This window comes from Xenopus tropicalis, chromosome 8 (genome assembly GCF_000004195.4).
Source record: "Xenopus tropicalis strain Nigerian chromosome 8, UCB_Xtro_10.0, whole genome shotgun sequence".
In the NCBI taxonomy this organism is placed as follows: Eukaryota; Metazoa; Chordata; class Amphibia; order Anura; family Pipidae; genus Xenopus; species Xenopus tropicalis.
Genome location: NC_030684.2, coordinates 132,574,351 through 132,599,383, shown reverse-complemented (window position 1 = coordinate 132,599,383; position 25,033 = coordinate 132,574,351). Strand labels below are relative to the sequence as shown.

Below are 25,033 nucleotides of genomic sequence, written 5' to 3'. Positions count from 1 at the left end.
GTATTTAAAAGCACTATGAATTATACAGATCTAGCAATCTCAATGAAACCACATGCAAGAAGCACTGACTATTTAATAACCATGTTGTTAACCCATAAGGACGTCACTCTTTATTGATACATAAGCATGGTTTCCATGGTTACTGCTTGAAATAGAAATACTGATGGCTTCCAACCTACAAACTTCTTTCCATGGAAGTAGCATGGAAAAGATGTTTACCTTAGACCAGGGCCGTTCCTAGGGCTGATCCTATCTGATCCCCCCCCCCCCCCCCCCCCCCCCCATTGTAAGCAGCAGTCCTGCCCTGCTTTATGGCTGAGATTCTAGCTATCTGTATAACAGAGCATTCTGTCACAGTGGCACAGATCCTATCTGATCCCCGCCATTGTAAGCAGCAGTCCTGCCCTGCTTTATGGCTGAGATTCTAGCTATCTGTATAACAGAGCATTCTGTCACAGTGGCACAGATCCTATCTGATCCCCCCCATTGTAAGCAGCAGTCCTGCCCTGCTTTATGGCTGAGATTCTATCTGTATAACAGAGCATTCTGTCACAGTGGCACAGATCCTATCTGATCCCCCCATTGTAAGCAGCAGTCCTGCCCTGCTTTATGGCTGAGATTCTAGCTATCTGTATAACAGAGCATTCTGTCACAGTGGCACAGATCCTATCTGATCCCTCCATTGTAAGCAGCAGTCCTGCCCTGCTTTATGGCTGAGATTCTAGCTATCTGTATAACAGAGCATTCTGTCACAGTGGCACAGATCCTATCTGATCCCCCCATTGTAAGCAGCAGTCCTGCCCTGCTTTATGGCTGAGATTCTAGCTATCTGTATAACAGAGCATTCTGTCACAGTGGCACAGATCCTATCTGATCCCCCCATTGTAAGCAGCAGTCCTGCCCTGCTTTATGGCTGAGATTCTAGCTATCTGTATAACAGAGCATTCTGTCACAGTGGCACAGATCCTATCTGATCCCCCCCATTGTAAGCAGCAGTCCTGCCCTGCTTTATGGCTGAGATTCTAGCTATCTGTATAACAGAGCATTCTGTCACAGTGGCACAGATCCTATCTGATCCCCCCCATTGTAAGCAGCAGTCCTGCCCTGCTTTATGGCTGAGATTCTAGCTATCTGTATAACAGAGCATTCTGTCACAGTGGCACAGATCCTATCTGATCCCCCCATTGTAAGCAGCAGTCCTGCCCTGCTTTATGGCTGAGATTCTAGCTATCTGTATAACAGAGCATTCTGTCACAGTGGCACAGATCCTATCTGATCCCCCCCATTGTAAGCAGCAGTCCTGCCCTGCTTTATGGCTGAGATTCTAGCTATCTGTATAACAGAGCATTCTGTCACAGTGGCACAGATCCTATCTGATCCCCCATTGTAAGCAGCAGTCCTGCCCTGCTTTATGGCTGAGATTCTAGCTATCTGTATAACAGAGCATTCTGTCACAGTGGCACAGATCCTATCTGATCCCCCCATTGTAAGCAGCAGTCCTGCCCTGCTTTATGGCTGAGATTCTAGCTACCTGTATAACAGAGCATTCTGTCACAGTGGCACAGATCCTATCTGATCCCCCCATTGTAAGCAGCAGTCCTGCCCTGCTTTATGGCTGAGATTCTAGCTACCTGTATAACAGAGCATTCTGTCACAGTGGCACAGTTATAAATATAATTTAGCTACAGGCAGTTCTCAGACAAAGCATGTTCTGTACAAGCAGAAATGTGAATGTTTAATAATACAAAATATCTGAATGCTTCTTTAGTAAAACCTGAACCTATTTAACCCGCGGTGTGTGCAGTGAGCCCATCTGGCAATGGACGATTACATTTATTTTGATTTTGAATGGAAGCGAGTGAGATGAAACACCTTGCATTTCTCTATTTTTATGTTTCCAGTGGAAAGACACCTTCAGTACAGAGGGATTTTTCCAAGAAAGTGCAATGAATCAGAATGAAGTGAGGTGGAACGTTATTATATATATATATAATATAAACCTCAGCCAAAACTGTTGGTCAAACATTGCCCCCACCACCAACCTTTCTGCACATTCAGGGATTTTTTTGTCATGCCTTAAGCAGAAGATTATTGGGCTTCAGAGCGAGTGTTTTATACACAGTCAGCAAAGTGATTCATTCACCCGCCACAGCCTGACCACTTAATGGGCAAACGGACTGAAATTTATAGCCCTCGTTGGGCAGAGCTACAGGCTTTCCTGGCCAGGGCGCCATGTCAAAACCCTCCACCTTGATCATGAGAGGTTCTGCTTGCAGTTTGCCGAAGGGGGGAAAACGTTCCCAAGTCACAGTGGAAAATGAGTCGTTGTGCTTAATATAGAGATGGGGTTAGACTTGAAGTCATAGAGTCTGATCTAGGAAATAAAGGAAAGTAACCAGGGAGATCCTTATTAGTGATGTGTGGGACACCTGCCTGGTTTTGAGCCGGACAGTGAGGGTTTGCATGGGATATCTGGCTCAAAATTGCCCTTCTGGAGAGCAATCTCTGGACTGATTGATGCTGAAATCAGCAAATCACAGACTGCCATGTTATAACCCAGCCCCCTGATGCCCCCAGCCTGCCCCTAAATGCTATTATCCAGCCTTGAACGCCATTAGCTCCCCCACTCACATCACCTTCCCCCCAGTCTGGGCTTCCAACCTCACAAGGTGGCAAACCCAGGATCTTTCAGGTGAACATTCTACCTCTATGGGCCAAGTTGCAGCAAGGACTCTCTATCCCTATGATTTAGACATTTGCCACCTGACCAGATTTGGTCCTTTTTTCCTTTTATAAAGGAAAGCAGGGGAAGGAAAAGGAATCCTTCTTATCCAATAAGTCTAATAATAATAAATAATAATAATAATAAATAAAGTCTAATTTGTATATTACACATTACAAGTTCTAGACAGGACAAAACCGAGCCAATAACAGCTCAGAAAAGTGCCAGTTCCCATCCATCAGATATAGGGTTGCCACCCAGATGGTATTTTACCAGCCTAGCCCATAAAATACCAGCCCATTACAAATTTACTGGCAATGTACTAGTTCTCCACCCCTGGCCTTCCTCCAATCCACCTCCTGCCTGCCTCACATCCCTTCTCCTATCTCCACCAGCTTCCTCTCCAGCCCACCCTACTCACTAAGCTCTCTTTGATGTGGCCTTGATTACATTTGACTCCTCCCCTGCATCATGGACCTGCCCCCTCAGAAGCATGCCCCTCCCACCTGGTCAGTATGAAATGAGAAAAAGGTGGTAATCCTAGTTGGATCATTGGCCAGCTACTCACTTTATATTTAACCTGAAATAATGTTGAGCCCAGCTGTTGAAAAGGCCTAAAATGGACCTGAATTTATCTCAGTAACAGGGAGTATTGGGCAGAGCCAGGAACACAGGTAGGGGCATGGATTGTGCATAACAGGGAATGGTTAAAATGCCTCCAAATATACCAGCAGGTTGGCATGTCAGTAAGGAGAGTTGGATCTCCTTAAGGGTTAGGTCTGGGGTTTTTAAGCATTTGAAAATGTAGGTCCAAGTTGTGCCCTGGGTAAGAAAGTGGGGCGGTTTAGGGGTGCGCTAAAGGTCAGAAAATTCCCATCCCATCCATCAGTGATAATTATATTTTGGTTCACTGTTGTCATAGGTTGACAAATATAATGTACATCCTTGTCCAATCAACGCGGGCAAAACAAGCCCTTGTTCTTTCAGGTTTAACGGTGCTCCAACAGATCTCTTTGTTCTGCAATGGAAAGACTGCTGAAAGCAGACATCTGATTGGTTACTTTGGGTTTACCAGACCTAGGGTTTACCTCGAGCCCCTTATGGCATAACCCCTTATGGGGTTGGATATGGGAATGATCATAACAAGCCTATTACTGTGCACAGGGACCGCCATGTTGGTTTAGGTTGGTTCTCGCCCATTAGCTCAGTGCATGGGTGGCGCTGGTCGAACCACAATAATATTCAGCTATCGGAGACAGACTGATGCAGAAGGTAGAGAAAAAGTGCTCTCGGCTCAGTCCCCACTCACAAGCTGCATAATATTTCGGGTGAGGAAGGCTGAGAATTGATATCCATAGCAACAGAAATTACAGATTTAATATGAATTGCCAAGGATGCATCTATTATCCAGAAGTATATTAATCGTGATAAAGATGAAGGACACCACCAGCTCTACGCCAGGCTAAAGAATAAAAGGGGCACAGAGAACCATGCACAGCCGTGGATAATAGCTACCCCTGGGGATATTACATGCATTTAGTATAGTTGCTTTGTAGCTGAGAAAGTGAAGGCAAAACACAACACAACAGTCACACTTGGCACAATAAAGTGTCACAAATTCCCACAGCCCACGTTCTGTACCTGGATTCACCCGTGCCTTGCCAACGTATGGCATGGGCATCATACAGAGGGAGAGAGAACCCATCTGCCAGCGGTTGGTCTATACCCCAAACATGGGAAAAGAACGACTTGTTTCTCTACCCAACACTACAATAAAGTGTTTAAAAGGGGCTGCTCACCTTTAAATCAGCTTTTACTATGGCATAGACATTGATATTCATTGTTCAGAAGCTCCCCAGTTTGGAATTTCAGCAGCTTTCTGGTTGCTAGAGTCTGGTTTACCTTAGCAACCAGGCAGCAGTTTGCATAAGAGACAGGAATATGAATAGAAGAGGGACTGAATAGAAAGATATGGAAGAAAAGCAACAATGATAATGAAATTGTAAACTCACAGAGCAGTGGTTTTTCAGTTGCCGGGTCAGTAACCCCCATTTGAAAGTAGGGATGCACCGAATCAAACCCAAACTGTTGAAGCCCAAATACTTTGTGAGACGAATACCGAACCAAATTCAAACCCTAATTTGCCTATTAGTCTGCATATTAGTCCCTCCCCTTTTAACCCCTACTGTGATTACTAGGCCACCTATACAGGCCTGAGACTGAATGTTCCCTATAAAAGTGCTTATACAGGTATGGGATCTGTTATCCAAAAAACAGAAAGTTCTGAATCACGGGTAAGCCATCTCCCATAGACTCCATTTAAAGCAGATAATTCTAATTTTTAGAAATTGCTTCATTTATCTCTGTAATAATAAAACAGTACCTGTACTTGATCCCAACTAAGATATAATTACCCCTAATTGGGGGCAGAACAGCCCTATTGGGTTTATTTCATGGTTAAATAATTCCCTTTTCTCTGTAATAATAAAACAGTACCTGTACTTGATCCCAACTAAGATATAATTACCCCTTATTGGGGCAGAACAGCCCTATTGGGTTTATTTAATGGTTAAATGATTCCCTTTTCTCTGTAATAATAAAACAGTACCTGTACTTGATCCCAACTAAGATATAATTACCCCTTATTGGGGTAGAACAGCCCTATTGGGTTTATTTAATGGTTAAATGATTTCCTTTTCTCTGTAATAATAAAACAGTACCTGTACTTGATCCCAACTAAGATACAATTACCCCTTATTGGGGGCAGAACAGCCCTATTGGGTTTATTTAATGGTTAAATGATTTCCTTTTCTCTGTAATAATAAAACAGTACCTGTACTTGATCCCAACTAAGATATAATTACCCCTTATTGGGGGCAGAACAGCCCTATTGGGTTTATTTAATGGTTAAATGATTCCCTTTTCTCTGTAATAATAAAACAGTACCTGTACTTGATCCCAACTAAGATATAATTACCCCTTATTGGGGCAGAACAGCCCTATTGGGTTTATTTAATGGTTAAATGATTCCCTTTTCTCTGTAATAATAAAACAGTACCTGTACTTGATCCCAACTAAGATATAATTACCCCTTATTGGGGGCAGAACAGCCCTATTGGGTTTATTTAATGGTTAAATGATTCCCTTTTCTCTGTAATAATAAAACAGTACCTGTACTTGATCCCAACTAAGATATAATTACCCCTTATTGGGGTAGAACAGCCCTATTGGGTTTATTTAATGGTTAAATGATTTCCTTTTCTCTGTAATAATAAAACAGTACCTGTACTTGATCCCAACTAAGATATAATTACCCCTTATTGGGGCAGAACAGCCCTATTGGGTTTATTTAATGGTTAAATGATTTCCTTTTCTCTGTAATAATAAAACAGTACCTGTACTTGATCCCAACTAAGATACAATTACCCCTTATTGGGGACAGAACAGCCCTATTGGGTTTATTTAATGGTTAAATGATTCCCTTTTCTCTGTAATAATAAAACAGTACCTGTACTTGATCCCAACTAAGATACAATTACCCCTTATTGGGGACAGAACAGCCCTATTGGGTTTATTTCATGGTTAAATGATTCCCTTTTCTCTGTAATAATAAAACAGTACCTGTACTTGATCCCAACTAAGATATAATTACCCCTTATTGGGGGCAGAACAGCCCTATTGGGTTTATTTCATGGTTAAATGATTCCCTTTTCTCTGTAATAATAAAACAGTACCTGTACTTGATCCCAACTAAGATATAATTACCCCTTATTGGGGGCAGAACAGCCCTATTGGGTTTATTTCATGTTTAACTGATTTATTGGTGCCTACTCCCTATGCCCTAAGACCTTTGTGGGAGGCAGGGTCCCTATATTTACTACCAATGTCTTCTTTCTTCCTTTCTATCTTTCACTATTAAAGGCAAATTTATTGTTTCTTTTAAGTGATAAAACCATCCGTGCACTCATTGAAGGAGGCTATACAGGGAATCACTTTCTGACTTGCTATTACCCAAGATTCCATTGTCACCATCGGATGCGCTAGAAGCTCCGCGACACAATAGACAAGACAGGGGTCTGATTGTATAAATGTTGCACCAGAAAGGCAGCCATGGCATATTAATGGCAGCTCCCTATTATTCCTGGAAATACACATGAGGGTGGGGTATTCATGGCTCCGGAAACATTTAAATCATTGGCCACAACAAACGTGTGAATCTTTATGCACCGGATAATTTAGTGGCCATACAATAGCAGATTCCAAGAAGTGTTTTCAGATTCCATGTTCCACAATGGCTTGGGCTGCTCTGTGTATAATGGGCCTCTAATGAAGAATCACAGCAAGGCATTGTGGGAAATGACTAGAGGAGGGCTGACTACTACAGGAAGAGCCTGCCTTAAGGGGGTTATAAACTCAAATATAAATGTACATGTAACAACCTACTGGTTTGTTGGGGCAGGTTTTCCCTAGTTTGGACACCTAAAGGTGGTCCTAATTATGTGCTTACTAAAACTATACCTTCCAGGTTAAAAAGGAGAAGGAAAGGCTAATAAAGAGTTAATCCCAAGCTGCAGGCATACCCTCAGTTCTCTCAATAGTGCCCTTAAGAGCTGTGTAAAGAAAGTTCCCATAATGCCTCGCTCCTGCACCGAGACCCAGACCAAGTGTATATGCTCAGTTAGTAAGACTATAAGGAAGCTTCCTGCTGATTGGCTCAGATCCACATTCCTAAGGGGGGGAGGGAGTTCTTAGCATTCCTGAGGGAGGGGGAAAGCAGAGAGCTGCGTGTCTCGGGCAAAGGAGAAAAAAAAAAAACACAACAAATCTTTTGACAGAGAACTCAGTTCAGCGTTTCTGTGAGTGCTTATGGCTGTATATGTACAGACCTTTCTGATAAAGCTTACTTAGTTTTTATCTTTCCTTCTTCTTTAAAAAAGAGCTTCCCCTGCAGTTCAGGAATGCCCACTAGGTGGGGGTATTCCTCAGTATAAAAGGGGATGACTCACATGTGTTAGGAGTCTTTCCCTGGGACCTCACCTCTCCTGGAGAAGATTACAGGTCAGAGTGCAAGTCAGCTCAAGTTAAGCTGGTCATACACGCTGAGATCCGCTCGCTTGGCGAGGTCACAAAGTGAGCGGATCTTCTCCCGATATCCCCACCTACTTTGGGCTAATTCCTAATTCCTAAAGCCCTAATTTGGACTAATTCGGTCGAATTAGGACGATAGGCATAGGCGCAGTCATTTCAGGGACCACATCAACGAGCCGATGTGGTCTCCGATCGATATCTAGCCAATTTCAGGCCAGATATCGGTTGGGTAGGCCCATACACGGGTCAATAAGCTGCTGAGTTGGTCTAATGGACTGATATCAGCAGCTAGAATTGGCCTGTGTATTAGGACCTTTAGAGAGAGGGTAGCTTGAAAGGAGTAGCTCTAGGAGTGAAAGATAGGTTCAGGGAAGGTAGTTGGGCAGTTGTTAGCCCCACCAAGGAGATAAGAGGGGTAGAACCCTGCATGTTCTTGACCACCAGTATAGGGGCACGAGTGGTGAGCTCAGGGGCAGGTAGTTTGCCAGGGAACAAGACCTCACAGTGGGTCACCTATTTTGGAGATAGGGACATTATACATGTATGTGGAACCTCCAAGGAAGTGTCTGGAAGTGATACTGGATATGGTGTAAAACCATATGGTGCTATTACTGCTACTTGGAGAACCTCTGCTGGAACTCAAGGTGCTCGACTCCCCAGTTGAGGAGATTCCCTGCCAGAGAGACAAGGTAAATGGAGGCACAACTACTGGGAGTTATTACACAGTGGTTGGAGGCTACTCAGGATAGCAGCACAAGGCCATAAGCCGACACCCAAGGGTGCGCTACATATATTACATTTTATATTTGAGTTTACCCCCGCTCTAAAGTAGGCGGTTCTCATTATGCATCTAAAACCACCCCCCTGGCATATTAATGAGAGCTCCCTATTATTCCTGGAAATACACATGAGGGTGGGGTATTCATGGCTCCGGAAACATTTAAATCATTGCCCACAACAAACGTGTGAATCTTTATGCACCGGATAATTTAGTGGCCATACAATAGCAGATTCCAAGAAGTGTTTTCAGATTCCATGTTCCACAATGGCTTGGGCTGCTCTGTGAATAATGGGCCTCTAATGAAGAATCACAGCAAGGCATTGTGGGAAATGACTAGAGGAGGGCTGACTACTACTTGCCATTGTACATGGAAGAGTGGAAGGAGAGACACAAATATCTTCAGAATAATGGAAAAATTGGAATTAATATATATACATATAGCTGTTTGCAATTAAATCTACATTCAAAGGAAGAACCTACCTTAAGGGGGTTATAAACTCAATTAACTTTTATATTTGGGTTTAAACCCTCTTTAAGGTTCTTTTTATTATGCATCTACAGGTCTAAAACCCCCCCCAATGGGAAACAATGTCCCCCCTTACACTGATAGGTCAATAGATGGCAAGACACGTGTCACCCTAGATCCCCAGCTCCTAGATCTCTCTTTACTCCCTAAACTGCTACATGCAGGCTCATTGGATGTGGGTCTCACATTGAACCCCCCCCCCCTTGGCTTTAGGCCCCATTGGGAGTGTCACCCCCTGTATTACCAAGCTCCTTGGAGCTGGCTCTCCCTATGCATGACTTGAGTGTAAGCTCCTTGAAACAGGATCTCCAACTGTAAGTTCCTGGGAGCAGGGCATACTGCTGTGTCATTAGACTGTAAGCTCTTTGGACAAGGCTCTTCCTCTGTATCACTAGACTGTAATTCTAGACGGGGAAGGACTCATGGTTCCCTGAAGAACCTCTAGAGACTACAGACTGATGAACAGAGCAAAACTAAATGTTCCGCACACTCGGAACCGGACATGATACCTATTGATCCATTCATTTCTCAGGACAGGACACTTTTTTACCCAGTGTGGTACAGTTTTCCAGTGCCCCTCCCACAACTCATGGTACATTCTTATAATAAGGCAGCACTGGAACCTATCCCCCCCATTAACCCTACTGAGACACCAGAAACTGCCTCCAGGGTGTCACAAAGTAACATTGCCAGATGTGCAGCCATTGGCTTAGAATTACCACTGCCAATTGGTGGAACTTTGTACTCTCCACCGAACTTTACCTTCAGACTGCAAACACTGCCTCCCTCGTCACCATCAAATACCCTCTCTCTCTGCAAGGGCAAGTGCAGTCACCCATGCGAGACTGCAATACATTTGCTTCAAGCCTAATAGGTGCTGGTATCAAACAAGCAGCAATGATGGGGATACACAACAATTACTTAGCTTTGGGTTTTTACCCTACATCCCCAATTTGGTAAGTGACCCCCAAGATAACAAACTGTGCAGCCTTCAGTTGTACCTACCATAGTAGCAAACAAGCCTCCATACAACCTCCATTTACAAATGTGGTCTCTATAGTATATTGGTGGCCCAGCTGGTTTCTATAAGGTGCATTTCTTCCTTACTAAAGCTCTATGTATCCACCGCAGGGCTCCTGTTTGGTGATGCCTTAGACCAGTGGTTCTCAACCTTCCTAATGCCTCATGTTGTGGTGACCCCCAGCCATAAAATTATTCCTAAGACCATCGGAAATATGTGTTTTCCGATGGTCTTAGGCGACCCCTGTGACCCCATGGGGTCTCTACCCACAGGTTGAGAACCGCCCAAGTACAAACCCTATCCCTTTAAAGAGCTATAACATCATGCAGAAGGATACAAGTCAGCATGCAGACCTTGGGGGCATCAAGTGCAGAATAAGCCCCCAATTTTGCCAGCCTTACTGGAAAGCAAGTGGTTAAAAGTGCCCTAAGAAAGGATTGGGATGCAGCAAATGAGTGCGGTGTGGGTCAGACTCACTTTTTGTGTGTCCTGGAAATGGGACGGGATGGCAGCGGAAAGGAAGTTTGGAGTGTTTTCTCTCTTTCTGTCTCTCCGCAGGCTCTGGGCGATGGTGCAGTAGTCAATGCAGAGGTGAAATGCAGGGTTTTCTCCTCTCTGTCGTATCGTAGTGCCACCAGCTTAGCCAGCAGTTAGAGGTACAGAGTATGCAGTGCTACTACCGGCTCTTTCCCCCTTATACATATATATATATACAGGCTGTGATGTAGCCAACATTGAATAATGTCATGATAGAATCAGCCCTTGGGAGGCAAATCCTAGGCAATACAGACCATCCTTCCAACCCCCCCTTTCTCTGTATTAGTCCCTTCCCACACTATAGAGAGGGGTTGCCAAGAGGCGACAGAGTGATGGGGTAGGGGCAGAGGTGAAACAGAGGGGTGACTCTGGGCGGAAGGATCGCAGCAAATGCAAGAATTGTGCAGGGAGAGGGGGGGAAAGGAGAGAGGAGCCTTTATTTTTTTGTGTTCATTGAATCAATGCCATGCCTGCTGATTCATGAGCTGTACTACAAACTGCAGAGTTGGTGGAAAAGCCTGGGGAGGACATATGATCTCTCAGGAGACTCGGTGCCAGTGGGTTTTTTTTTTAATGGGATTATTCTGTAACATGTTACCGGGATGAGCGAATGGTGGCAGAAGGGTTCCGCAGCAGCCGAGGCTGATAGGGAGAGAATGCAGAAGCTGAATCAGATACATTAGAGAGGGAGGGGGGGGAATTAATTAAACTGACAGATCTGTAGCCAGTTGTTGGGAATGGTGGGGAATGCTGGGAGATGTAGTTCCCAGCTGTCTGTCCCTGACATGCATCAGTTCTGCAGCAGCCCAGCTCTCACTCTAATGCAGCGGGAATGCAAAGTTTTTCAGTTCAAGCCCCATTTGATGGTCCTCCCTTTGGACAATGTTCCCATTCAAGGTCCAACCTTTGGCCAGGGTCCCCCATAGCTTATGGAATGGATACAGATATAGGAAAATCAGGACCTTGATTAGGGGTAGGCAGAAGAGGCAAGTGCCTAGGGGCAATGTTAGGGGGGGCGCTAGGCACAAACCTCTTGTCTGTCTAGCCCAAGCGCTCCACTCCCACTCATGACCCCCTTCTGCCTATTTCCTTGCACCCGTGCAACTAGAAGAAAAAATGGCCATTCTCTTCAATTCTTAACTGGCCTCTCCCCCCGCTCCGAGCCCTGACAGAGAGGGTAGCCACTCAGTTGGATCTCACCCAGGCCCAGCTGCTGCAGAACCCCCTTACCATGCTACTTTCACCCAAGGGTTCATGCCATGTTTTCTTTACCCACAATGCAATAGTAGTATACTAGTGTAAATGTACATCATGAGCAACTGTTAGAGGCTCCTCATGGGCGGGACTTGGGAGTGCAGTGGGAAAGCAGATACAGGAGGCAAAGGGAGCCCAGTATTCAACCTTAGGTTGAAGTGCACCTTGCCTTGCATCTTGGGCACCCAGGCAGGTACAACCGGCAAACTGGATCAGCTGATCTGTAAATCCCCACCCCCAAAAAAGTTTAAAAAATAAATAAATCTGAAGCTGTTTCCAATTTGCATCAGGTTAGACAAATGGCTTCCTGAAACCAAAATGGCAGCCAGCCCAGTGTCTGGTGTTAGTCTGACCCACAAGTTGGCTCGTGTTCAAGAGAAGGTGATTAGAAGATCCATTTACTAATAGGTTCTGCAGCAGATGAGGTTTGGCATCCGGTCAAGAAAAAAAAAACTACCAAAAACCAGCAATTTCCTAGATTTCCCAGTAAGGTTACACAGAGGAACGTAGCTGCTGAGACTGAATAAAGGCACAGGTCCATCAAGTTGAACCCTTTGGTCTGTCAGGGTAGCATTTGGCACCATTTCTGGGCTTGGCTCTGGGTTCAAGGCTAATGGCTCATCTGTCTGCTGGGCTAATACTTTCCATAGCCACGTCTCCTACACTCCTTCTCTCAGTTACATGTTATATTTACTGTCTGCCTACACCGACTGACTGACCATGGCAACCAAACACACCCCTTCCTTAACCCCTTCCTAACTAGGTCACACTAAGGACTTCAGGTGGGTCGACTTAAATGGTTTATAAGGGGTCAGACTGGTATTGTAGTGGCACCGACTGTCCAGCAGTTATTGTTGAACTACAACCTGCACAACCCAGAAGCAGACAAAATCCATAGGTTGGACAATCCCACTTTTATATAAATAATGGGGACCTGAGGGTTTGTATGGCCCCCCCCAAAACTAGTGTATCAGTTGCTCATTCCATACATTGCCATTGGTTGGGAAGTGCATATAAACAAAGAAGTTTCTTTCTCATTTTGGGGCAGGTTCTAATTGACCCACTGTTGATTAGGCGAAGAAAAATGGGCCCCCTCCACGATTTGTAAACTGGAATTCCCTGCATATATACCTAGTGAGTCCCTCACCCCCCCCCCATAATCAGGGGGTCTGCTCCATTAGAGAAATACACCTGTAGCTCAGTAAAGGAGAGTCTGCCTATCTACAGCATACCCTAATGGGGGGGAACATAGACGTTAGACCCCACTGGGCAAGAGATACACCTGGAGGGATATAGCCCGTATGCATATAAACAAGAAGCCCATAGTAGGGTTTATGGTCATTTAAAGGGGAACTTAAGCACCAGGCAGAGATTCGGCATAGTTCATGGGGCTGCTGTATGGCTTACAAAGCTCAGCATTGTGGTGCTATCTCTCCTATCTGCCTCCATATAACTCTAGACCCCTGAGTGAGTGTAAGGTCCAACAAGCCTTAGCCTACAGTAGAGAGAACAGCACCCATTGTCCCTATAAACCCAACGAATTTCATTCTTCCCCCCATTTCCCCCCAACATTCAGCCTCTGTGTGAGTTCCGCTTGCTCTGCACTGCCCTTACCTCCATAAAGGCTGCGGGGAGCGGAGTCTCTCTTCCCTTAGTGCTTAGTCTTCTGGCTGGTTGGACCGGGTGCCCCCCTGCACTGGCGTCTGTAGAGGAATAAAGAGAACCACATGAGTGTGAGGGGCTTTTTGCTGAGTAGACGTGCCCTCTGCCTTCTCACCCCCCCCCCCCCCCCCCCACTCCTTGTTCTGCGCTGGCCTATACGCTTCTACTTTCTATGGAATTCTCAGTGTGCTGCCGCTGGTAGGAATGTTGACCAAGCCTTCTTCGCTTTGGTGTGAATTCACTCCCATTGACTGTGACGCTCACATTGCCCAGCTCTGGCCCTTGCCTTCTGCCATACGATATTCTACAGAAACTCCATTATTAATGATGAACGGATCCTGAAGCGCAGGCTCATCTCTTATTTAAAGAATAAAGTTCACCTTTAAATATAGTATCCTATAGATGGACCTATCACCAGCAACGTTTCCACTGGTCTTCATGAGACTTCCTATCATTTGTGGCTGAGAATGCTATATGGATGTAAGAGGGGTCACCGACCCAACAACCAAAACAAAAAAACAGATTGACTGTTAGGCTTTAAATTTATCTTTAGACTTATTATGGGCTGCTTGCTTATTGGCTGAGTTCTCGTCCAATCAAGTGCTCCAAGACTGGAACAATGGCAGCACAAGGGAGATAGATGGATAATGGGTGACATGGAAATCAGCAGATACTTTATCTGCAAAGAAATAAAACAAAAGTTGCCTCCACCAGCAGAAAGTAAGGGGGGCCAAAGGAGTAGTGGCTTCCCATGAAGGGGTGGCAACCTGGGGTCCTTCAGTAGTCAGGTTTAGAGCTAGAGAACCAAGGGCAATGTAGTCAAGAGCTCTGCTTATAATGTTGGCACAATCTGTCTGCCTTCGGCCTTGTGCTTTTATGTGGTCATGGAACCCCTCTGTGACTTATAATATCCCTATATGTTACAATAGGGGGTACTTTATTCACTATATAATATACAGGAGCCACAAATACCCTTTATGTGGTCATGGAACCCCTCTGTGACTTATAATATCCCTATATGTTACAATAGGGGGTACTTTATTCACTATATAATATACAGGAGCCACAAATACCCTTTATGTGGTCATGGAACCCCTCTGTGACTTATAATATCCCTATATATTTTACAATAGGGGGTACTTTATTCACTATATAATATACAAGAGCCACAAATAACCTTTATATGGCAATGGAACCCCTCTGTGACTTATAATATCCCTATATGTTACAATAGGGGGTACTTTATTCACTATATAATATACAGGAGCCACAAATACCCTTTATGTGGTCATGGAACCCCTCTGTGACTTATAATATCCCTATATATTTTACAATAGGGGGTACTTTATTCACTATATAATATACAAGAGCCACAAATAACCTTTATATGGCAATGGAACCCCTCTGTGACTTATAATATCCCTATATGTTACAATAGGGGGTACTTTATTCTCTATATAATATACAAGAGCCACAAATACCCTTTATATGGCCATGGGACTCCGCTGTGCCTTATAATATCCCTATATGTTACAATAGGGGGTACTTTATTCACTATATAATATACAGGAGCCACAAATACCCTTTATATGGCCATGGAACCCCTCTGTGCCTTATAATATCCCTATATGTTACAATAGGGGGTACTTTATTCACTATATAATATACAAGAGCCACAAATACCCTATATATGGCCATGGAACCCCTCTGTGACTTATAACATCCTTATATTTTCCAATAGGGGGTACTTTATTCACTATATAATATACAAGAGCCACAAATAACCTTTATATGGCCATGGAACCCCTCTGTGACTTATAACATCCTTATATTTTCCAATAGGGGGTACTTTATTCACTATATAATATACAAGAGCCACAAATAACCTTTATATGGCCATGGAACTCCTCTGTGACTTATAATATCCCTATATGTTACAATAGGGGGTACTTTATTCACTATATAATATACAAGAGCCACAAATAACCTTTATATGGCCATGGAACCCCTCTGTGACTTATAATATCCCTATATTTTACAATAGGGGGTACTTTATTCACTATATAATATACAAGAGCCACAAATAACCTTTATATGGCCATGGAACCCCTCTGTGACTTATAATATCCCTATATTTTACAATAGGGGGTACTTTATTCACTATATAATATACAAGAGCCACAAATAACCTTTATATGGCAATGGAACTCCTCAGTGATTTATAATATCCCTATATTTTACAATAGGGGGTACTTTATTCACTATATAATATACAAGAGCCACAAATAACCTTTATATGGCCATGGAACCCCTCTGTGACTTATAATATCCCTATATTTTACAATAGGGGGTACTTTATTCTCTATATAATATACAGGAGCCACAAATAACCTTTATATGGCCATGGAACTCCTCAGTGATTTATAATATCCTTATATGTTACAATAGGGGGTACATTTTTCACTATAGAAAGGAAATCTTAAGCAACTATCCGGTATATATTATTTCAACATTTTCAATGATTTTGAAGTTATTTGTGAATGTATTTGTTATTGAACGTAGTATGTGTCTAATACAGTATATAGAAGGAAGAGATGTCAACCGTCTGCCCATAACCCGGGAGGTTTTCCATCACTTCCATTACTGTTTTAGCTTACAATGCCCTGTAAATGAATCTAGAATAAATTCAGATTCAGTTCGGTATTTGGCCGAAAATTTTACATACGTAAAAATAACATGCAAACTTTCCTGTTCATTCTGTTCTCCCAGTTGCTTTGTTACGGGAGCAGCCCTCCCCCTAGTGGTCACAATGTAAATGTGCAACAGTCATAGGACATGATATCTACCAGAAAAGCATGATGAAAATATGTAATGGACCAATGTAAAATTAATGTATGTGCCTTATATGTATTGCCTTGGGTTCCCAGATCTATCTAGTTGCTAGGGTCTTGTTCACCTTAGCAACCAGGAAATGTTTTGAATGAGAGATTGGAATATAAATAGCAGGGGGGCAATTAAAATAAAACAATAAAAGTGGAATCTCACAGAGCTGCCAGGGTCAGTGACCCCCATTTGAAAGAGGTAAAAGAAGAGGGCAAATCATCCAAAAACTATAACAAATAAATAATGAAGACCAATTGCAAAGTTTCTAGGAATTGGACATTCTATAACATATTAAAAGTTAACTTAAAGGTGACCTACCTATTTAACCATAAACTGAAGGTTTATTAAACAGAAAAAATATTCCTTTGGTACACTTAACAGTTGAGGCAAAGAGTCAGTAAGATAATATCGGGTACTTAAATGGTGTGGATCCAGTACAACTGATATTCAAGGGTGCTCTAAGGAAATGTACTTTGACCTGAGTCCTACAACACTTAGGTGCCTACTCTGGTGGGTGCCTTCTGGGAATACTAACCCCACTACTTCTCCTTGGTGGAGCACAGAACTGCTCTTGCTCACTAGCCCTGACTGCCATACACCCCTGGGGTGTGGGCTGGATGTAAGTCAATTGTTAACCTTGTTCACAGGGTCTGTGTTGCCCCAGCTAAAAAAACAGTTATGTTAGGGTCCAACCTTTTCTCCTTGAATACTGTGACCTATCTCCATCTCAGGCCCTCTGACAGATCCACCTCCTACTATGGTGGAGTCCAGTCCAGAGTCCAAGTTTCCTCCCCTTTTTTATTCTAGGGAACCCGGAAATACCCCTGGACCAATAGGAATGCTGCTGTTGCAGCTGGATTTGCTGCTTGGTGAGAGCAGAGATGACATCACAGACATGTACCAATGGCACAATGGTGGGAGATAGGGTTGGTATATAAGGCCCAGGTTGCCGCTCAGTATAACCTTCTTGGCCCAACATTGTCCCTGTCTCTTAAACTGTGCCATAAAGCAAGTCATTGAGGAACAGGGCCAACATGAGAAACTTTGGGGCCCCACACAAGTTATTTATATGCCCCCCCCATGAACACAAGCACACAGTACCACAATTTTAGCCACACCCCTTTTGTGAGCTGATGTTACTCTATTGGGCGCCAGTGGTCCTTAAAACAAATGAAACTCTTTATTTACAGAGATGTAGATGAATCTCATTGGAGAACACTCACACACAGTTTTCGGGAGGGCTGTCTGGGTCAAAACTCCCTGCCTGGTTTTGGAAATTAGGGAAACTGGGCAGGACTCTTTACACTAGCCAATCACCATGTCATAACCCCACCCCTGACATCACCTGCCCCATAATGTCACTGCCCCAACTCCCGGGGGGTGGCAACCCTAATTAAGCAGTGTCTGACCCAATCAATGACAGACTCAGCATTAGCTTCACTCAAAAGTGTCCATCCCTGAGTACAGGCCCTCCGAGTGGAACCTCTGTGGAATGTACCTCTATTCTAAGGCCTCTGGGTGCTCACTAGCTACTCTAACCCTCATCCATAGGGGGAGCTATTACAAATCTATCACCAATTGGGCCTACCTCCCCCCAGGCTCAGAGCTCCACCCCCCCCCCCTCCAGCTGGTGGGATCCAAAGAGGCTGAGTACATGTTGGCTTTCCCTTTTAAAGACTAGGATTACGACATCTCCTGGCCAGTTACTGAACTGCCATGAAAATACTTTTACCCACAATAGGGAAACATCTCCATTAGTGATGGATGAAATGTTTTGCCAGGCATGGATTTGCGTCGGTTTCGCGAAACGGATGAAAAAATTTGCTGCAGAAAATTAAATAGTTGCGGCGTCAAAATAAATAGCCGTGCATCAAAGAATAGTCATGGGTAGTGATGAGCAAATCTGTTCCGTTTTGCTTCGCCGAAAAATTTGCGAATCTTTCAAAAGATCCGCGAAACGGTGAAAATGTCGTGCGACAAAAAAAAATAGTCGTCCGCGGCTATTATTTTGTTGCGCGCCTATTGTTTTGTCGCCCGCGGCTATTATTTTGTCGCGCGCCTATTATTTCGTCGCCCGCGGCTATTATTTTGTCTCGCGGCTATTGTTTCGTTGCCCGCGGCTATTATTTTGTCTCGCGGCTATTGTTTCGTTGGCCGCTGCTATTATTGTGTCACGCGGCTATTGTTTCGTTGCCCGCTGCTATTATTTTGTTGCCCGCGGCTATTATTTTGTCGCGCGGCTATTGTTTCGTTGCCCGCGGCTATTATTTTGTCTCGCGGCTATTGTTTCGTTGGCCGCGGCTATTATTGTGTCACGCGGCTATTGTTTCGTCGCCCGCTGCTATTATTTTGTTGCCCGCGGCTATTATTTTGTCGCGCGGCTATTGTTTCATCGCCCGCGGCTATTATTTTGTTGCCCGCGACTAGATTTTTTTTGACGCCGGCGACAATTTTGGGATGTGCGGCGAATTTTTCCGCGGCGAAATTTTTCTTCCGCGGTGAAATTTTTCATCCTTTTCGCAAAACAATCCGCCAATGGCGAAACGCGGAAATTCACCGCAAATCCATGCCTGGCGAAACTTTTCGCCAATCACTAGTCATGGCCATCAAAATAATAGTCACGCGCCAAAAAATTAGTTGCAGGCGTCAAAAGAATAGTTGCGGATGACAAACTATTTTCGCCATTTTCGCCATTTCGTGAATTTTTTTTATCTTTTGAAAGATTCGCAAATTTTCCGGCGAAGTGAAACGGGACAGATTCGCTCATCACCAATCTTTAACTGTAAATTTGAACCGGTTCTTAGCTGTCCAAAACCTTAGGGGATTGCATGCAATAAAGGGTAACAAACCCTTAACCCTATATGTGTATTTTACAATTACACATTGTGGGCATTAATGTCATTAACATGATTTTTGCTAGCCGATCAGCCTTAGTTAGTGATGGCTGGTATGTGTCATGTGGCCAACAAGTTTATTTCCATTAGCCGTCCCAAATGAACAAAGTCACCCTCTGCCTGTGACTGCAATGATGTCATCTTACTGCGACAATGTCACTGTGATGTCACGGCTTTGCATGATGACATGATAGCTTCCTTTCCTGGCTTTCTGGCCTGTTTCCTGCAATGCTCCTTGGGTACAGAACAGGTTGGTAGAGGTTGGCCAAGGTGGTCCAGTTTTGAATGCGTAATTCTGATAGTGGGCAACTGCCTGGAGTCTTTTGGCAACCGGGAAACATAGTGGGAAAGGGGGCACTATTAGCAAACAAATACAAGGGATAAGTAGAATTGCTATTAATACTAGCCTTTAGGTTGGGGGTGGGCAGTGATATCACTTGGGGCAGAGAAATGGGCAGGCTAGGCAGGAGAATGGGGGTGATGCATTGGCAGTAAATCTGTAATACCGGTCCCGGCCCAGCTGGCTAGGCTGGTCAGATACCAGCTGGGTGGCACCCCTAGGGACAGGGAGGGCACAAATCCAAAGAACTTATGTTTGCTCTCCTGTTACACTTTAACACCCTGTGGTTGAGTCCAACTACTGTCAGACTTGCATCAGGCCCAGTATCTGTCTAGGCATTGGCTTTCCAGCCCGAGAGTTGATTTAGAAGTATTTAGGCATCCCCTTTTAATTAATATTGATTAACGAGTTCTATTAGATGGGGTCATCATCAAAGCAGCAGGAAGAGCCATCGGTTAATATCAATCGATTGAGATGGGCATTCCTGGCCCATATAAAACTAGACACAGATATATGTATATATATTACATTGGCTTCTATAATGTGTCTATTGGCCACTAATGGGTCAGGCTCTACTGCCTCTGTTCCTACCTACTGTACTTGCTCATGCGTGTAAGTCAGACTAAAGAGTTATCTTCCCAGACAATGTTGTTGGTGATTTGCCCTTGGATGATATTAAATGAGCACCTTGCATTTTTTCTGCCGTATATCATAAAGCCGTAAGCGTTCCGATCCATATTAATCTCCCCCTTTCTGTACAAGCAGTGTCTCCCTAGTCAATGTAGTTACTCTTATTGCAGATATAGCATGTTCCGCAGAAATGACATTATCATTCTTTGTTAATTACCCTGGGCTGTGAATAGTAATGGCGTGAAGCAGCCACACGGTGGCGCTGCTGATGTTGAGGTTGCTACAGTGAAATGTTCTCATTCAGTCCTAGGCAATGGTCATCATGCACTCACATTAGTAAAGGTTCCAAACTTTTCATCTGGTCTAGTAACCTATAACAACCAGCCAAATATTCCACTGAGCTTTAGCTTCTCCACCCTACCCTATAGGGACCCGAAACTCACACCAGCACTCAAAGATCCTGCTGACAGGTTGCTTCAGATTCTAAATTGGCACCATTGCCCATACAGTGCCAGGGCCTGAGCTGAGCAGTCCCTTAACAGAATCACCAGGAGATAATTGTAAGCTCTTTTGGGCAGGGCTCTCTTCCCCTCTTGTATCAGTTATTGATTGCTTTATATGTTACTCTGTATGTCCAATGTATGGAACCCACTTATTGTACAGCGCTGCGGGATATGTTGGCACTTTATAAATAAATGTTAATAATAATAATGTAGATTGTAAGCTCTTTTGGGCAGAGCTCTCTTCACCTCTTGTATCGGTTATTGATTGCTTTATATGTTACTCTGTATGTCCAATGTATGTAACCCACTTATTGTACAGCGCTGCGGGATATGTTGGCGCTTTATAAATAATAATAATAATAATAATAATAATAATGTAGATTGTAAGCTCTTTTGGGCAGGGCTCTCTTCACCTCTTGTATCGGTTATTGGTTGCTTTATATGTTACTCTGTATGTCCAATGTATGTAACCCACTTATTGTACAGCGCTACGGAATATGTTGGCGCTTTATAAATAATTGTTTATTATAATAAACCCATCCCAACTAACAAGGGCCTTTGTCAAGGGCCTCCTTTTGCCCTGGTATGGTTATAGTGACTAGCATACAAGAATTATTTAGGAGGCTGGGGGATTGATTAAAAAAGTGCTGATGTTATATAGTCTTATATAGTCACTTTAGGCTGTCCCCCCTTCAAGCTGCCACCCTAGCAAGGTGCTTGGAAAATACAGCCCTCACCATAGAATAGTGAAAAGTCAACAGGAAAACACCAAAAATGCTATAGCAAAGAAATAAAACAAATTAGGGAAATTTAAAAAAACTTGAAACATACCCAAATTTCCCATCTCTGTATAACTGTAGTGTAGAAGGCCCCAATATCAGTCAGTAATTAATAATAAAGAAATAGAAAATATTTGAATGGAATTTACGTGTGTTCATGATTTCCCCAGCAGATGGCGCAGGAGACTATAATCTATATGTTGCTGGTACGTTATAGGGAAAGGTCGGCCCATACTGTACTGTCCCTGTACATCACCCTAAAAGTCTCCCCCTAGTTTCCAATTGCCTCAGGCTAAGACAAAAAAAATTAAATGTTCTGATAACTGATTAACCTGAAATGGGCATATTTGTCTGCGCTTTGTATTATAATTTCCCCTTCAATCTATTCTGTACATCAAAGAGAAAACCTATCTGCCTTTATCTTTAGCAATACATGTAATTAGAATGAAAAAAGGCCACAGCATCTTTATGGCTAATTCCCATTATGCCCCTGGAAACCAATAATTATCCATCCCAGCAGTACATCCCCCTCCCTGTCTGAATCCCCCACTGTAAGGGTCTGGCTGTCCCTGGACAGATGGATGGATCAATAGGGCAGAAGTAGCCCCTCCTGGAGCGGGATGTACCATGTACTTTCAAATAATAAATAGAAAGTCCCTCTCCCTTGGCCTCAGATGCTGATCTTTGCCCTGAGTGATGAGCTCTTTCTGATCCAATTACTCCCAATTACTAATACTAATGTTTATAGAGTGTGCGGCGGGGCACGCAGCACTGTGCAGTGGGGCATCTAGAATGCAGAGGGGCAGGTATGTACAGAGGGAGAGCGTAGAAATGCTTTTGTTGCACTCCAACACACACATAGTTTGTATTTTAAGGCAAGATGGCATGAGTAGAAAGGTTATAATGTAGACATGGTGTGCATAGTAAGGCAAGATAGCATTAGATGAAAGGTTATAATGTAGACATGGTGTGTATAGTAAGGCAAGACAGGAAAGGTTATAATGTAGACATGGTGTGTATAGTAAGGCAAGACAGGAAAGGTTATAAAGTAGGGATGGTGTGTATAGTAAGGCAAGACAGGAAAGGTTATAAAGTAGGGATGGTGTGTATATTAAGGCAAGACAGGAAAGGTTATAAAGTAGGGATGGTGTGTATAGTAAGGCAAGACAGGAAAGGTTATAAAGTAGGGATGGTGTGTATAGTAAGGCAAGACAGGAAAGGTTATAAAGTAGCGATGGTGTGTATAGTAAGGCAAGATGGCATTAGATGAAAGGTTATAATGTAGGGATGGTGTGTATATTAAGGCAAGACAGGAAAGGTTATAAAGTAGGGATGGTGTGTATAGTAAGGCAAGATGGCATTAGATGAAAGGTTATAATGTAGACATGGTGTGTATAGTAAGGCAAGATGGCATGAGTAGAAAGGTTATAATGTAGACATGGTGTGTATAGTAAGGCAAGATGGCATGAGTAGAAAGGTTATAATGTAGACATGGTGTGTATAGTAAGGCAAGATGGCATGAGTAGAAAGGTTATAATGTAGACATGGTGTGTATAGTAAGGCAAGATAATGCAGGGAATGTATCTGTTGCATTGTGAAGTGTCAGACTGGCGTGTCTGGCTGCCGCCTCATTGGCCCCAACCTCATTTGGAAACTCCTGCCTCCATGTGTCAAACCTGCCACCAGCCTCCAGCACCCTGCCCGTCGTACCTTTTACCTCCTCTTTGCTATTTGGGGGGTGGGGATGGAGTGAGTCTGGCTCGGCAGCAACAGCGTAACAATGTACTGCCGGGCCCCCCTGCCAAAATATTTTCAAAGGGACCTGACCCGCACCTCCCCACACTCCTGTCCCCCACTCCCCGGCCCCTTGTACCGGGCAGATAAGCAACCCCACAATCCAGGGCCCTGTGCCCCCAGCGAGCCTGAGTTGGTGAGGTCCCTCCAGTGTCCCCCCTAGCCCAGTCCGGCACTGTGTATACAGTATATGCCCTGCAATTGCTATGCACAACCCGAAGACCATCTTCCAATTTATGGATTAGACCAGGGGTGGCCAAAACATTCCCCACTCGATCCCCCGTGGATTTCTGGTGGACCGCGTCAAAGCCGGGAAATGCGGAAGTGCGGCAGTTCCGTGTGTCTATTAGGTATGTGTACGTGCGCTGCATTTCACGCATATGCAGGGAGGAGTCAGAAATCGCTATTTCACCCCGGCAGAATCCAGTGTTGGTTACAGGCCCATAACCTTAACTCTTTGCTGAATGGTCGTCATGAGTGCACGCTACGGGGACCCTAGCCAATCAGCAGCATGCTGCACTAAACACAACCTATAATGCCCCTTGCAGCCCTCCAGCTGCTGTGTTCCCCTGCAGTGGATCTCTTAACGCAGCCCATTCTTTCGGATCACTCCATACGCACTCAGCACATTCAAGCACCACAGGATAGATCCACTGCAAGGGAAAGCAGCAATAAACACCTGTGTGTATAAGAGCCCTAAAAACTAAACCCCCAAACAATGTAGGTCTCTATCAAAATATACTGCATAAACAGCTCATATGTAAAGCCCTGCTTCATCTAAATAAACCATTTTCATATAAATATACTTTTATATTTGTCCCATTGGGAAAACTAAATAGAAAACTGCCATTTCAAGTACTAAGGGCCGCCCCTGGTATCATAGGATTCACAGTGCACACAAACAAGCCAAGGCACACATACATGCTAGGCCCCATCAGCCAATGAATGGGCAGAGTTCTGCCTTTTGCTCCCACACTACTTCCTGTTACCGTTAGAGCTGCGTTATTTCCTGTCAGCTGATCTCTGAGGGAACACACAGCCCATCACTAAATGGCGGCTCAAGGGAAAAAATGTAAAAGCGCAATAGTTAGGGGGAATAATTTTCCTATATTAACCAGAATTTGACAGCAGCGCCCCTGGCTGGCAGATGTGTCAGTTTTGGGATGGTCTGTGACATGGGTCACACTGCACACAAGAGTGCATAGTTGCCTACCTCAGTACTACCACCTGAACTTCCTGTTTCAAACAGGAAGTTTAAGTGCCACAAAAAAATGGGGCTCCATGGCAGCATAATACTCCTGGGGGCAGATATCTGCCCACTTTAGCAGAAATGCCACCGAGTGGAGTGGCCATTACCTTGCTTCATAGCAGGAAGCTCCTGGCGGCTAAAACCAAAACTTACAGCGGTATGTAGCTAAAAGCAAAGTTCCCACAATGCCTTGTGGTACAAACGCCATGACACAGCAGAGCAGATTCCGTTACCCGTGACTTCACTCTGTGGTTCTGGCCCGCATTCCCACATGAGATCATACATGATAGAGCTCATCTTTCTTTCTAATGAATATATCTTGCACTGTGAGGCAGACCATATGCCTCTTGCTTTCCTCCCCTCAGTCTCT

General features: G+C 44.0%; 1 protein-coding gene across 3 annotated transcripts in view; it reads right to left on the bottom strand.

Annotated features, from left to right (window-relative positions):
• Positions 1–13,632, bottom strand: part of bcan (brevican) — a 36,434-nt gene extending 22,802 nt beyond the window's left edge. For 2 of the 3 annotated variants that reach the window (XM_004917356.3, XM_031891532.1), the window contains exon 1: positions 13,544–13,632. In XM_004917356.3, coding sequence (XP_004917413.2) covers positions 13,544–13,549 — 6 coding nt within the window. In that variant the 5' untranslated portion in view covers positions 13,550–13,632. Of the gene's footprint in view, positions 1–10,615; positions 11,064–13,543 lie in introns of those variants that run through there. The other variant, XM_004917357.4, reaches the window with a different exon arrangement.
• Positions 13,633–25,033: the final 11,401 nt, after the last annotated feature.